The sequence below is a fragment of the Vespula vulgaris genome, chromosome 10 (assembly GCF_905475345.1).
Source record: "Vespula vulgaris chromosome 10, iyVesVulg1.1, whole genome shotgun sequence".
NCBI lineage: Eukaryota > Metazoa > Arthropoda > Insecta > Hymenoptera > Vespidae > Vespula > Vespula vulgaris.
The window spans coordinates 7,355,284-7,368,700 of record NC_066595.1 but is presented as its reverse complement, the minus strand read 5'-3'; the positions used below and the strand labels follow the sequence as shown (position 1 = coordinate 7,368,700).

Genomic DNA, 13,417 nt, shown 5'->3' with positions numbered 1-13,417 from the left:
AGTCAAATAAAATGCATACTATTTAGTATCCTTAAATAATTCGATTTAAACTAATTTCAATGAACGACCACCGTGTTCGTTTAACAAAAATATCTTCGATCGAAGGAACGATATCGAAACGAATTCTGAAACTGTTCTAGAACAAGTGTCAATATTGATTCATACGCGAACGAACTAGTCGAACAGAATATCGAATTAGAACGATTAATATTCAATGGAGAATGATCGAGACGTCGCGTTTTTACTCGTTTAGATAATCGTAAAAAATATTTATGAGAAAATGCGGACAATTCTGTATTAGCTTTTTAAATATTTTTTCGAATCATATTATCTTATATCGTTTAAATTTGTTCTCAAGTACAAGTTACCGATTCTATTGCTACCAGACGCGTCTACAAAGTATTTTCGTAGATATAAAAGACGAGAAATGAAAAGGAAGGAAAGGGATGATAAAACGGTAAAAGGTACGACGAGAAAAGGGCAAGCAGGAGCGTATAGTCACTTTGATGGAATTCAACGGCAAGAGATTGCGAAAGGAAATGATTTCGAACGTTCGACGATCCGACAAAAAGAAAAGAATAAATTCACTTATCTGATTTTCTCACGGGATTGCATGTAACCGTACCGACATACAAAATGGAAACAAACCTCGCCAAAGGATTACCGGTTGATATTGAATTCTCGTACAAATTCTCTTGTGGACGAGCTGTTTTTCGAGAATGAAAAAAAATGGACATTCCATTGTCCATCCCTATTTTCCCTCGGAGCGTCGATAGAATCGGAATGAGTTCGTGCAAATTATAATTTAAATAAATAAACGGTAACGAGTAAATATATATATATATATATATATATATATATATATATATATATATATATATGTATACGTATGATCGAAAAACTTTTGCAATACGTGTAAATCGAATCGAAACTTTTGAGATATATTTGTACGTTTCCAAAGTGTATAACCATAAAAAAATTTTTTTTTCTTTTTCGATAACGAGCAAGAGTCTATATATAGGAGGAATACGTATGATCGAAAAGCTTTACTATTTACGAGATTTTAGAGATATATCTATAAACGTTTCAAGAGTAATCGTAAAAAGAGTATAATCATAAAAAATATTTTTTCGGCTTACTATTAGTCACAAACAATCATTACGAAATAGCTGACATCTTATTTGCATTAATAACTCGTCGAGCTCTCGGGCTAGATGAACGTACAAATAATATTCCCGAGCAACCCACGAGAAAATTAAATCCTATTACGAAGCGCTTTTCTCGTCAAGAAAAATTTCTTTCGCTTAAGAAAACCTTTCACCTTTAATTCGTCTATAACGAATCGCTGCAATTACTTTTACAACGCAACGTCGTTATGATGAAACAAAAAAAAAAAAAAGAAAGAAAGAAAAGAAAAAAGAAAATAAAAAGAAAAGAAAGCGCTACGAATTATTACAATAAAAATATTTTACTTCTTTCATTATTTTCTCACTCACCCTTTTTTGACGCGTGGAAAGAATCATCTTTGGGCACGTATTGAATATCGTACTCCAACGTGGTTTTCGGTAAAATAATTTTGTCCTTGTTGATCTTGTACACGGCGTATTTGAAAGCCAATTCCGTACTGCTATCCTTTTGGTCATGAGTGAAAATAGCTCCTGCAAATAAAAACGCTAATGTTAATATCAATATGTTCGTAATGATTGTTAGAAAAACATTGTCCATTAATTTTAACCTCTATTCCAATTTGGTTATCGATCGTACGAGAGGACATTTAGCGCATGACTGTAACTGTCTATGTACGATCGACATACTATTAGCCATTGTCCTAAATAATCATTGTAACGTTAAGCCCGCATCATTTTTCGCGTCAAGTTTGAATCCCAATCACGTTTTAGATATTGTCTTATGGATAATAAATTTTACTATGTTTTGCATAACTATAATTCTCTCTCTCTCTCTCTCTTTCATTTTTTTTTCATTTATTTTTGAAAAATGAACGTTCGTTAAATTTCATATAAACGTGATGCAACTATGAATGTGCGAAGACATCGATTTTTTGTCTTTTTAAAATTCTCCTCTTTGAACGCGAACGTTTATCATGTTTCAAAGGGTACGACTTAACACGATCGGTCGCGTAAATTTACTTTAAACGTAATCATGCTGTTTAAGACGTAAGTGGTCCTTCTCTGAAACAGAATGTTAAACGGCTTCGAAGTTACATATTCTCACGATAGAATAGTCTTGCGAATCGGTGCAGATTCTCTCGTCTACAACAGCGATTTGCATTTTAGCAATCCATTTCGTGTGAAACAGCAGGTTGCGTGGGTTCTCGAGTGGTAAAACAAATTCGTTTACAGACCGTAGAACCAATGTTCAAAATATATACGATGATGTCAAGAACTTGATCGTAACGTATACCTTACTTATCTCTCTTCTTTTACATTTTATCAAAAATAAGCTGGTTATTTGTAGGATCGACCGAAAGGAGCTGACACACTTTCGGAAAACTTACGTTTCTTAAAATAAAGATTTAACGCCGAGGAAACGTCGGAAGTGAAAGAGAATTTATTCGTAGTAAATAAAGAAAGAAAGAAAGAAAGAAAAAGAGAGAGAGAGAGAGAGAGAGAGAGAGAGAGAGAAAAGAAAGAAAGAAAAAAAGAGGTTTATAAAAGAAGCGTCAAGTGAAAGGGATCATCCAATCTAGAATTGTACTCTTTTTAAGTTTCCCACGAGTTCATCCTCGAATACGAAGGATCAAAGATACTAGTGATGCTTTCACAGGAAGAAAAAGGGAGTCGTTCGAAATGCATGCACATAGCTCGCGGTAGTTTGAAAGAGAACGAACGATTAACTAGTCCGTGGCGATGGCTTTGATAGTTTTTTTCCTATTTTTAAAAGGAGGAAGCGAAAGAAAGAATACAACCGTTTGACCCAGAGCCTTCGGCGTTGCGGTTTCGACGAAGTGCAAAAGAGTAAACTTTGAGGATTAGCATGAAGAAGAACACTGATGAATGAGAAAGAAGCTCTTGATGGAAAGCTATGCGAAAAACTTGAATGATAGAACGAGGCTATACGTCGTCCTCATCGCAAACCGATTACTTCATGACGTTCTACGTTATTATTTAGTCCTGTCACCTCAGGCATATGCTTTTCAAGGTGTTAGAAAAATATTGTTGTCTTTTTTAAAAAAGAAGAAAAAAAAAAAAGAAAGAAAAGCAAAATATGAGAAAGGAGATATTCAAAGTGACGATGAAAGAATGACGAACAGGATATCAGTATCTTTCGATTGTGAAAGACTGTGAAAGTGTGTTAAAAAGTGTCTAACGAAGATCGTCGAGTAAGATAAAAAATTATACAAATTATTCTCCTTCACGAGAGCGATATTAAAATTAAGTATGTAGACGGTCGAGTAGTCAAATTTGCAAATCTTAGAAGAAATGTAAAATATCTTTAACTTGGAGAGAAATCAGGAAAATCGTTATCTTTTACGAGATATTTCTCTTGAAAATCTTTCTCGGTAACGATTATTATCACGATCCCCTTTCGCACCTACTCTTTTGTTTCTACAAATCTCTAGTCTATATCTTTGCTGGGTATTTTTCTTTTAATGCTCGACGTTCGCGTCGGTATAACGATGCCAAGTGTTCGAACTTAATCGATATTATATTGATAGAAAACGAATGGAAAAATAGAAATGAAAACAATCGGCTTTATTATTATAGAAGCTTGGAGTTTGAAAAAAACTCGTGTCCTGCTTAATAAAAGAGACCGTACGGTCGTTAGCCATTTTCGTGACCACGCACGTCCGTAACGGGGTTTTGCATTTAGTTTAACAAGCCAAAAATATATAGGTACAGTTATTTCTGTGGGTCGGCTTGTGCGCGACACGACGTCCGTGCGATATGACGTGAAACTGCAACGATTTCAGCTTGTACTTTCTGTCTCACTCTTTTTTACTACCGACATACTGGAATCCTCGTTATACGTGACGCAAATGTATTGTATTTTCAATTATTCTTCCGACACTCTTACGGACTATATCCATACGTCGGTCAAATACGAGTTCCGTTTGTTAAATGTCCAAGGCAATAAATAAACATAATAAACGAACGAAGTGAATTGCGATTGTACTGCCACGATTAGTTTTAAGTAATTTGCATAACTAGTGAGGCTATTATTACAAAGTATTGTTACGTGGATGTTCGAAATTAAAGTGACAATTATTTCTAAAAAAAAGAAAAAAAAAAGAAAAAAGAATAATAGATTAAAGCAAGAAGAGTTTTCCTTTTCCTCTGACTGACAAGCAGAAAATAATATCTTGAAAAATTAATACGGACGATAAGAGAATTTGAGAGAAATGAAATGATCAATTGACAATAGATCATGACAAAGAAAATCCTTCGAAACGAAAGATGGATTAGGAATCGACGTTGATTATAGAATTCTTTTAACGCTTACCGCTATAAATCCATCATTTTCATTTTTCTTTTTCATTCTCTCTTGATGTTCTTTCACCACTTGTTTCGTGTCGTAGCTAACTAATCCATTTATCCGTACATTTAACGTACATACGTACATACAAGCAGAATCGGTTCTTTTCTAGTTTCGAATAGACTTCCTTACTCACATACACACATACACACAAACACACTTTCTCTCTCTCTCTCTCTCTGTCTCTTTTTTTCCTCTAACGCGTTAAGCGCTCCGTTTCTTTTCCTTTCTTCACCAGAAACACCGACGACTTCTTTTGATACGATGCTTTCGAATACCGTCTGTCCGTCACGTAATGCTTTCACTTAATCATTAGCAACGTTTAACTCGAAAGAGTGGAGAGTACAAACGAGCTTTAAAAAAGGGCGAAGACTACAGCTAGTCTAACGATCCTTACCGTATCTATATATCCTAGAACTTACTATAACTATATAGCAAACTTTCTATCTATATACGTGTATGTATGTGTATATTTGTATGTACGTTCATGTGTGTATGTGTGACTTCTAAAGAAAAGAACATTCGCTTCCCGGAAGCTTTTATCTTATTGCGTCCTTTCGCCTCTTTCGCTTTTACTATCATCCCTTCGTGTCTCGAATGTCAACGAACGATTTATGTCGATATTTCAACATTCGCACGTTTAAGTATCACCTTATAATCTTCAAGAATCATCTCAATCATCTCAAATATCAAAAACTTTATGATTCATAATAACCAATAATCAATAATCATATTGGCTAGAGCTATTTATTTTAAATTAAATCGATATATTCCTACGTGGATGATCTTGATTGAGAATGAAAATATTCAAAGACATTAGAACAATGGGTTTTAGATTCGAAAAAATAGATCGAAAGTAATCGAAAATCCGCAGATTGGCCAACGTCGAGATTACCCTCATTTTTACGTTTATCCCCGAACCATTTTCAAGTCGATCGAGGACAATCCCGGTGGATTGAGGAATATCGAACGGATCTATGCTGCTACTATCTACACGGGTTAATTCCGCTAATTTCTCACGGGTACAAACCGAGGGTGTATCGTGATACGTTTATCGGTGAAAACTCGAATTGAACTCGCCTGAACTTTCCATGAAAAATCTTTTTCGATTGTGACGATGTATACGTTTATTATCACGGACTCTATTGTTGAAAGAAATAAAAGAAGAAAATAGAAGTAGAGAAATAGAGGATATATTCTTGAAACTTTAGATCGGTTACTCGATAGACTAACTTACAAATTAATTTAATTTTATTCTCATCGAATAAGAAATTTACTAGCTAATAAATTACGCTAATAAATATTGTACGGTCTTCTTTTTTTTTTTCTTTTTCTTCAACTCTCCTTTTTTTTGTTGTTATTGTTTTTTTATTATTCTCCTCCATTTTCGATAAACACTCGTAACATTGAATTCTCTCGATCATGCCTCGTTTCTTTTCTTTGTCGATAGGAACCAAAGTTCGTTTTACTTCGTGTTGCAACGCGATAAATTTGAACTCGACTCTTTCCCGTTTCTTTTAGAAGAGGTCGGATGAACTTTCCTACCAGAACAATCTTTCCCTGAGGGTGGGACAAGTTTTTGTATCGTTCCGTATCTAACTTACGCCAACTTTCTTTGGCTCCTTTGAAATGCCACAAATTGTTTTAACCGACGAAGAGGGAAAGGGTTCCCCCCCCCCCCCCCCCCTTTCTCTCTCTCTCTCTCTCTCGCTGACTACGAATGAAGCAATTAACTTTGATTTAATATCTGACGATGAACTTCTTGCAATTATTTCCTTCTGATTAAACATTTATGTACGTGTTTTTAAAACAAAATATAATTGACTCTACGACAAACACATATACCCGTTGATCGATGTATATAATACATACATTTCGATCAAACCAGAAACTCATATATACACTCACGGAAGTATAAAACTTTTGAAATGTTGATTCTACTCAGTCATAAAAAGTTTCAACAATTTTTCATCCCTTGTCCCCTCTACTTTTTCTTCGATGAAACAAATCGATAACTTTGATACAGAATTATTAGATCGTAAACTTCCCTTAGAGGAGAGAATTATTCACCAAGATTCGATAAGCTCCAATATAAAGTACAAGAAATTCTTATCAAAAGACATCGGTAACGAACCTGTCGTTAAAACTTTTATCGAGTGGAAGAAGCGCGTAAGACTGGCCCTTCCTGTGCGAGAATCGACGACACTCTTTAAGTACTAAAATTCGTAATCGTCGAGTTTCTCTTGACACTCTCGAAACTTTCCGATGAACTTGGAAGGAGTTTCGAGTAAGGTCGAGATATCCATTTTAGTTATCGACTAGAAAAATCCGATTTCCAGAATAAAATTATTCCCCAATTCACTACTTTTTCTTCCTTCCTACGATTATAATTTTTAAATCGTTACGAAGTTTTTTATAGGTAATTATTATTCGACTTTTACTTCGTCCACTTTGCGTTTCCACTAATTAATTTTAATGTAAATTCAATGTTACTCAAGTTAAATTACAATTTCTCTCGTAGAAATATAGAAATTGTAAGTATATTTACTTATCGAAAGTACACATTTAATATACTTACAAATGTATACGTTCCAAGTTAAAAAATGAGACTAATCAAGTATAGTATCTACACTAAATTAGTTTTAGGAGGATCCTCTTGGCGAATTACATTCCGGGTATATTAATTTTGGAATTAAGAAAAAAAGAGATGGGAATAAAAGACTTTCATCGCGAACATCTTTCGTGAAGGAGACTGAAATTCTCGAAGAGTCGAGTGACTCTCGAAGAGGATAAGATGGCAAGTAATTGAAACGAGAACTGGACGATAAAGATAGAGAGACAGAAAAATGATGTCAGCCTTACACGAGGAAGATCAGGTAAGAGATATTTCGAAAAATGCTACTTGCACTCTCTCTCTCTCTCTCTCTCTCTCTCTTCTACTTCTCGATCAGTAAAAAATGTTCGAGTCTCATGAGAAAAATTTATTAGATAGAACGATAGAGAGAAGACAAAAGAAAATAAAAAAGTTCTTCCGAGAAAGTCAGTTTTCAGAGACAGACGGCAAAACGATTGATCGAAGATAGATAGAAAGGTGTAAAAGAAAAGTGGAAAAGAAGTAGGTATACCTATATAAGTTGAGAAAGGAGGAGTGGGCTGAAAGAGTTCCTAAAAAAGTTTGAATGAAAAGTTTTTTCGCAAACTTTTCTGTTCGATCGAGAGGCTATACGCAGACGACGAAAGAGTCCTTTGAGAGAGACCAATAAAATAAAATGAAGAAGAAATATCGAACTATGTCCAACTATGTGGAAAAACAGATATGTGTCTCCAAAGAAAAAGTTTCGATCGTTTCTGCCAAGTTATTCCGAAGTCGTTATTAAGTTATAATTGTTAAGACAGACAAAGCGAAGGTTGGAACGATCGATCAATAATAGTGTGCTTATTCCGTCAAAATCGTTTTCGTAGAGAGTGAGATCTCATAGCCTTAATTCGATGTGATCGAAACCGTAGCGGTGTGAGTTAGTGCCAAGCGGTTTCTAGGTCGGATTTCCTAATGACAAAACTACGTTATCGAACGAAGTCGATATGCCTATTTGGCGACTGAGATGGTACCATGTACGAAGCCGATAATTTTGGCCATTAATAGTAATCGCCTATACGACCTGCGGCCATATTAATCTTGAAATTTCTCTGGACGAATTAATAGGTCAGTCAGAGAATCTATAGATCGTTTTCTATGACTACGTTGACTACAGAGACAAAGATAAAGTGACAAAGAGAGAGAGAGAGAGAGAGAGAGAGAGAGAGAGAGAGAGAGAAAGAGCGTTATAAATTTTTAATCTTAAATATCATACAAGAAATGTATCATAAAAAAAAAAGAGAGACAAAGAAAAGGTGAGAAACAAATTTACGAAGATTCAATTTGATCCCATCGAATTATCTCATTTAATTAAACCTAAATGTTGACATTAATATTTGATTTCTTAATTAACAGTCACATTATGTATCATCTATATTGTGTATCGAATTTTGTAGGAAGCTCCTTCGTGCTCGTGGAAATTAAATCGACGAGAGTACGCCGAGGGCGCTCTTCCAAGCGGTACTAACGAGTTATTAAACTAATGTCTCTCGTTAATGTTACATGAGTCTCCAGGAAGGCGAAATTTTCATTGAAAAATCGACTATTCGCACGCTTTCTCTCCGTTTACTCTCGATCCGATTAATCTCGATGTTAGGCTCTTGTCTCTTCGACACCTTCGTCGTTAATGTTCTCTCACAGGCTACGGCACCATTTGAAATTAGACTCATTAACGTTACCACATTGCTTCGTGCACAACGAAAAGCATTTACGAGCTGCAACAGCCACTCTGTCACGCGCGCACGCGCAAAGATACGCGCATGTATACTTATGTATCGTATCTATATATAGATACATGGTCATGTATTACATACATGTCAAATTCGGCAGCGTAACCACTCTCAGCGTTCTCTCTTGCCGTTCACACATATACACATAACACATACACACATACGCACAGACACACATATATCTTTGGTACCACCTCGCCATTCCCTGCATCATTAAACGCACGATCCGCTTTCCATTCGGTACGCTCCTGGGACTGGAAAGCGTAATTGCTAGAGTTACTGAAAATACTCGATCTATAAAACATTCGTGAAATCGAAACAGTTCTTCTTGATTTTTTTATTGAGATCAACGACTAATAATCTAACATTTATTATGATATATATATATGTATATAATCAAATTTGTAGAATGATAATACATTTACTTTTTGAACACATAAAAAAGAAGGATTAGTATCTATACATAGCGATCGATTTTATTCTGAAATGTTAAAGTAACACGAAGAAATTATACTAACGAAATCGATGAATATTTTATTATAGACTTTCTACGTACGAGTTTTTCTAAAGCAACACGTTGTAAAGCTTTCTTCTAATTCTGTCTCCAACTCATAAATTTGATTAAATCCGTCAACGAGTCTCGCGCGAAATGTGTTTCTTGTGTCGAATGCCCACTGGTACAGCGTTATGTAATTCCAATAATTCACTGCTGCGTTAGAGTTGAAAGTTTTCTCTATTTCTCTATCATGCACGAAATAACGATATTTTCTAAATGAAGCAGAATATTTATTATCTAGTAACGTTATTTGATCTACAAATTTTTCTTTTTTTCTGTTGTTGCGTTCTTTCTCTCTGTATTAATGCTCATATAAGGTTTTTATTTTGAGAAAAATATGAATAAATATGATATTTAAAAATTTACATATACGTTCGTTCGTACACACACACACACACATACACACACACATATGTATGCACAGGTATATTTACTTATAAAAGCAAAGTATCTTTTTGCGGCTTCATCATTCTTCTGTCGCAACCTTCCTGCGAATTGATTCAATCTCTATGCTTTTTCATGAATACAGAATCAGGCTTTCGCAAATATGATGTTTCCAAGTTCGCGTGAGCTTGGAAGATGCGACAGTGTCGAGATATCGTTTGAAATATTTTTCAAGAACAACGTTCATTCTAAAGCGAAGCTTGATCTCTCTTTCGAATTGATAAATAAATATAGATGGAAAGTATAGATCTTAGACTTCGGTAGACATCCCAAAGGATGTTTACGCACCTGCAAACTAACTTAGTTGTATGGATACAGCTGTGAACTTCGAAGACGAATGTGCTCGTTGAATAATGCAACAAGATCCGCGGTTGAAATTAACGTGACCGTTCTCCATCTAAAGGTAAAACTGTCCTGCCATTTCTACGGAATGTCTATGGATATTCCCTGCAAATGTCTAGTGATAACAGTGTTATTGCGTTACCGGGAATAACGAGTGGGAGGGAGGGATCAACGAAACTGGAAAACACCGACGAAACGGAGCTAAGACCGGTGTTAAATTCTGTTGGTCGGAAGAAGGATTCTTGGAAAATATAAACTCGTTCTATAAACATTCTACCTATAATCGTATAATCTTTCAAACTTTCATATTACATAGCCGTAACTTCTCATATAATTTAACTTTCTTTAACTTTAAGTTACTCACACATCTTGTTATTTCCTTTGGAAAATAATAAAAAAATTTGTTTCTCTTCTCGATAATGAACGGTGTTATTCGATTCGGGAAGTAATATCTCGCGTACGTTGTTAAATAATCGATTATATCGGGTGGTTCGTAGATCCATCGTTATAAAACGTAAACTCTATAAGCCGATCATACGAAGCTTTATATTGTATAATAAAATATACATACATAGATGAGTAAAACGTTGAAGAGATAAATTTTTATTATGGGATTATATCGAGAAATAAAATTAATTTGAACGTTGGATTAAACTTTCAGCAACACGACATAAGATTCAAAAAATGATATCGCAATAATTCGGAGTTGTGAGGCACGAGAAACGTCGGAAACTCTCTCGATGAAGCCGTAGCGCAATCGGATACTATCCTCGTTATCGTCTTGGTCTTTGTCATCCTTGTAGCCATAGTCACCGTCGTCGTTTTCGTTGTCGTCTCAGGATGGTTATTATATGAACGACCGTGGAGACAATTACGCGCTAATGGGCGCCACCCTCCCTCTGTTTATTCAACTTTACCATTATATTTAGACGTAATCAAGGAAGAAAACGACAACGACGACATTTACGTCGTTTTATAGAGTTAATATCGACGATTAGGTCTCTTACTACGGGAAAGAATCTTTAATAATCGATTCATAACGCAGAAACAATGTTTTCAATAAACTTTTATATCATCAAAACCTTAAAGGTTTACAACACGTCGTTTCGCGAACGATAAACTTTAACGACTTGTCTTTCCTTTTCTATTCCTTCGTTACACTATCGGATTTCAATTCCCTGTGATTTTATAATCCACCAGATAAAAGGTTCCTTCGTGAAACGCCACTTTCAAAGTGTTTGCTAAAATTATTATCAACCATTCCCGTTCGCGTTAAACCGAGTTTCCGTACTGTAATTTCCGAGGTTGTCGTTACTACGGAACTAAAAAGATCTAAGAAAGAGAAAAAAATAAACTGAAGGATGTGCACCTTCGTCGATAAGCTAACACAAAAGGAAGATACGCGAAGATATTTCGGTAGATACGACGAAGATGGGTCAACGTTCGAAGTTCGTAGTTGGCAACTATCCAGTCTCATCTAACGTCCTATGGATATATTTTCAGGAAAATATTTACCGTTCCTGCCGAGCCGCTTAGGTCAACGCTTAGGGGACTATCCACGATAGGCTATGATAAAGCGTGAGACGGTTATCAACGATCTCTTTTCGTGAGATAACGTGCGAATGATATATCTTTTTAAACAGCTATCTTCTTTCTACATCTGTGTACGTATACTCTTAAATACGATTTAATATGTCGGAAATTGAAATAACTTCGAGATCATTATTTATGTTCTTTATTTCTTAACAGGTGGGTCTGTTGATCCATGTAACTTACTTAAGAGAACCCAACGACTGCCTCGTCTCACGTGATTTACGCCGATATGTGAAGGAGAGAGAATAAAGAGGGGAAGGACAAAACGACAGAAAAATATCGCGTGATATGAACGATCCTAACATAATACCCTTTTCTCTTCCTCTCTTTTTATACTTTCGAGCATTGTTCCTCCAAATGTATTATATTATTAAAATCGCTGATAAAAGATTATCGAATTCTATTTTATTCTTATATCTCATTGTTTTCTTATCGATTTTTAAAAAGTAGGACAGCAATGTCGGCTATGATCCGATCCTAGTGCGAAGACGTAAAGTTTTTAATCCTCTATTTCGATTTCTTCTTCGGTATACTACTATCGAAGACAGAAATCGTTACGAGAGCTTCTCTCCGCGTTTCTTATCAGGCATGGAAGCGAAGAAAAAAGAAAGAGAGAGAGAGAGAAAGAGAGAATTGACGGGTTTAGCATCGACAATTTTCTATCGACAAATTTTATCGTGGACGATATCTGGCTAGAACGAAGCGATAGTTGGAATCGGAGAGGTTTTAGGGGTACTTGGCTGAAGCCCTCAAGTATAATCGCGTTATAGCCCTCTCACGTATATAGTTCTTATTACACTACCGAGGCTGTTTTCCCTTTCTTTTCATACGAAAATATGAACATGAACGTTCGCTTTTCAAATAGGAAAGAAAAATAGATAGATGAAAGAAAAGGAAGAAATCGTAGCCGATCGTTGTATCGTGTTGCGTTGCGTTGCGTTGCGTTGTATTGTGTTATATTATAGGAAAACGAAACTAATCGCGATCGTTTCGATGGGGGAACTGTCGTTATCGAAAGTTTGTCCCGACAAAGTTGCTCGTTGCTCGAGAAAATCGATTTCCACGCTACTGGCTCGGACAGCAAGTGGCCACGATAAGGCTACGATGATGTTCAATGACCGCGAGATTGGTTTTGCGAACGAGTTTCCCTTTATCGTTCTATGCAAATAACAAAGGCGTATCGACGTTATTACGCTTAAAAATAGCGATAAGAAAGCAAAAGAAACATCTTCGTTTGTATGTAAACTTTGACGATAATTTTGAAAGTGACTCTTGATCACGCATCCGGATCTCAATCTCGACGTCCTTTCGTCTGTTTATTTACGTGGGTTTTCAATACTATTCTTTTTCTTTGGAAACGTAGTTTTTGTTTACAAAGTCATAGAGTTTAATTCCTTCGAAAATAGTAGATTTTTTCTTTTGTTTTTTTGTTTTATTTATTTCAACTATTAAGTAATTATATGGTTTACGGATGTTATTTTATTGGTATATTAAAAGTTAAGAAAATATTGTCTTTGAAGATATATTAAGGTATCAAATGTTTATGCGAATTAATATTAGAAATTATAAGTTGGTATTTAAAAGAATAATAAATATTAAATGTTATAGATAATATAAGAATAA

General features: G+C 35.2%; 1 protein-coding gene across 8 annotated transcripts in view; it reads right to left on the bottom strand.

Moving 5' to 3' along the window:
* LOC127066930 (glutamate receptor ionotropic, kainate 2-like) overlaps nucleotides 1–13,417 on the bottom strand; it is a 74,334-nt gene that overhangs the window by 51,303 nt on the left and 9,614 nt on the right. For all 8 annotated transcript variants that reach the window (XM_051001216.1, XM_051001215.1, XM_051001219.1 and 5 more), the window contains exon 3: nucleotides 1,497–1,658. In XM_051001216.1, the coding sequence (XP_050857173.1) occupies nucleotides 1,497–1,658 (162 nt within the window). The remainder of the gene's footprint in view (nucleotides 1–1,496; nucleotides 1,659–13,417) is intronic.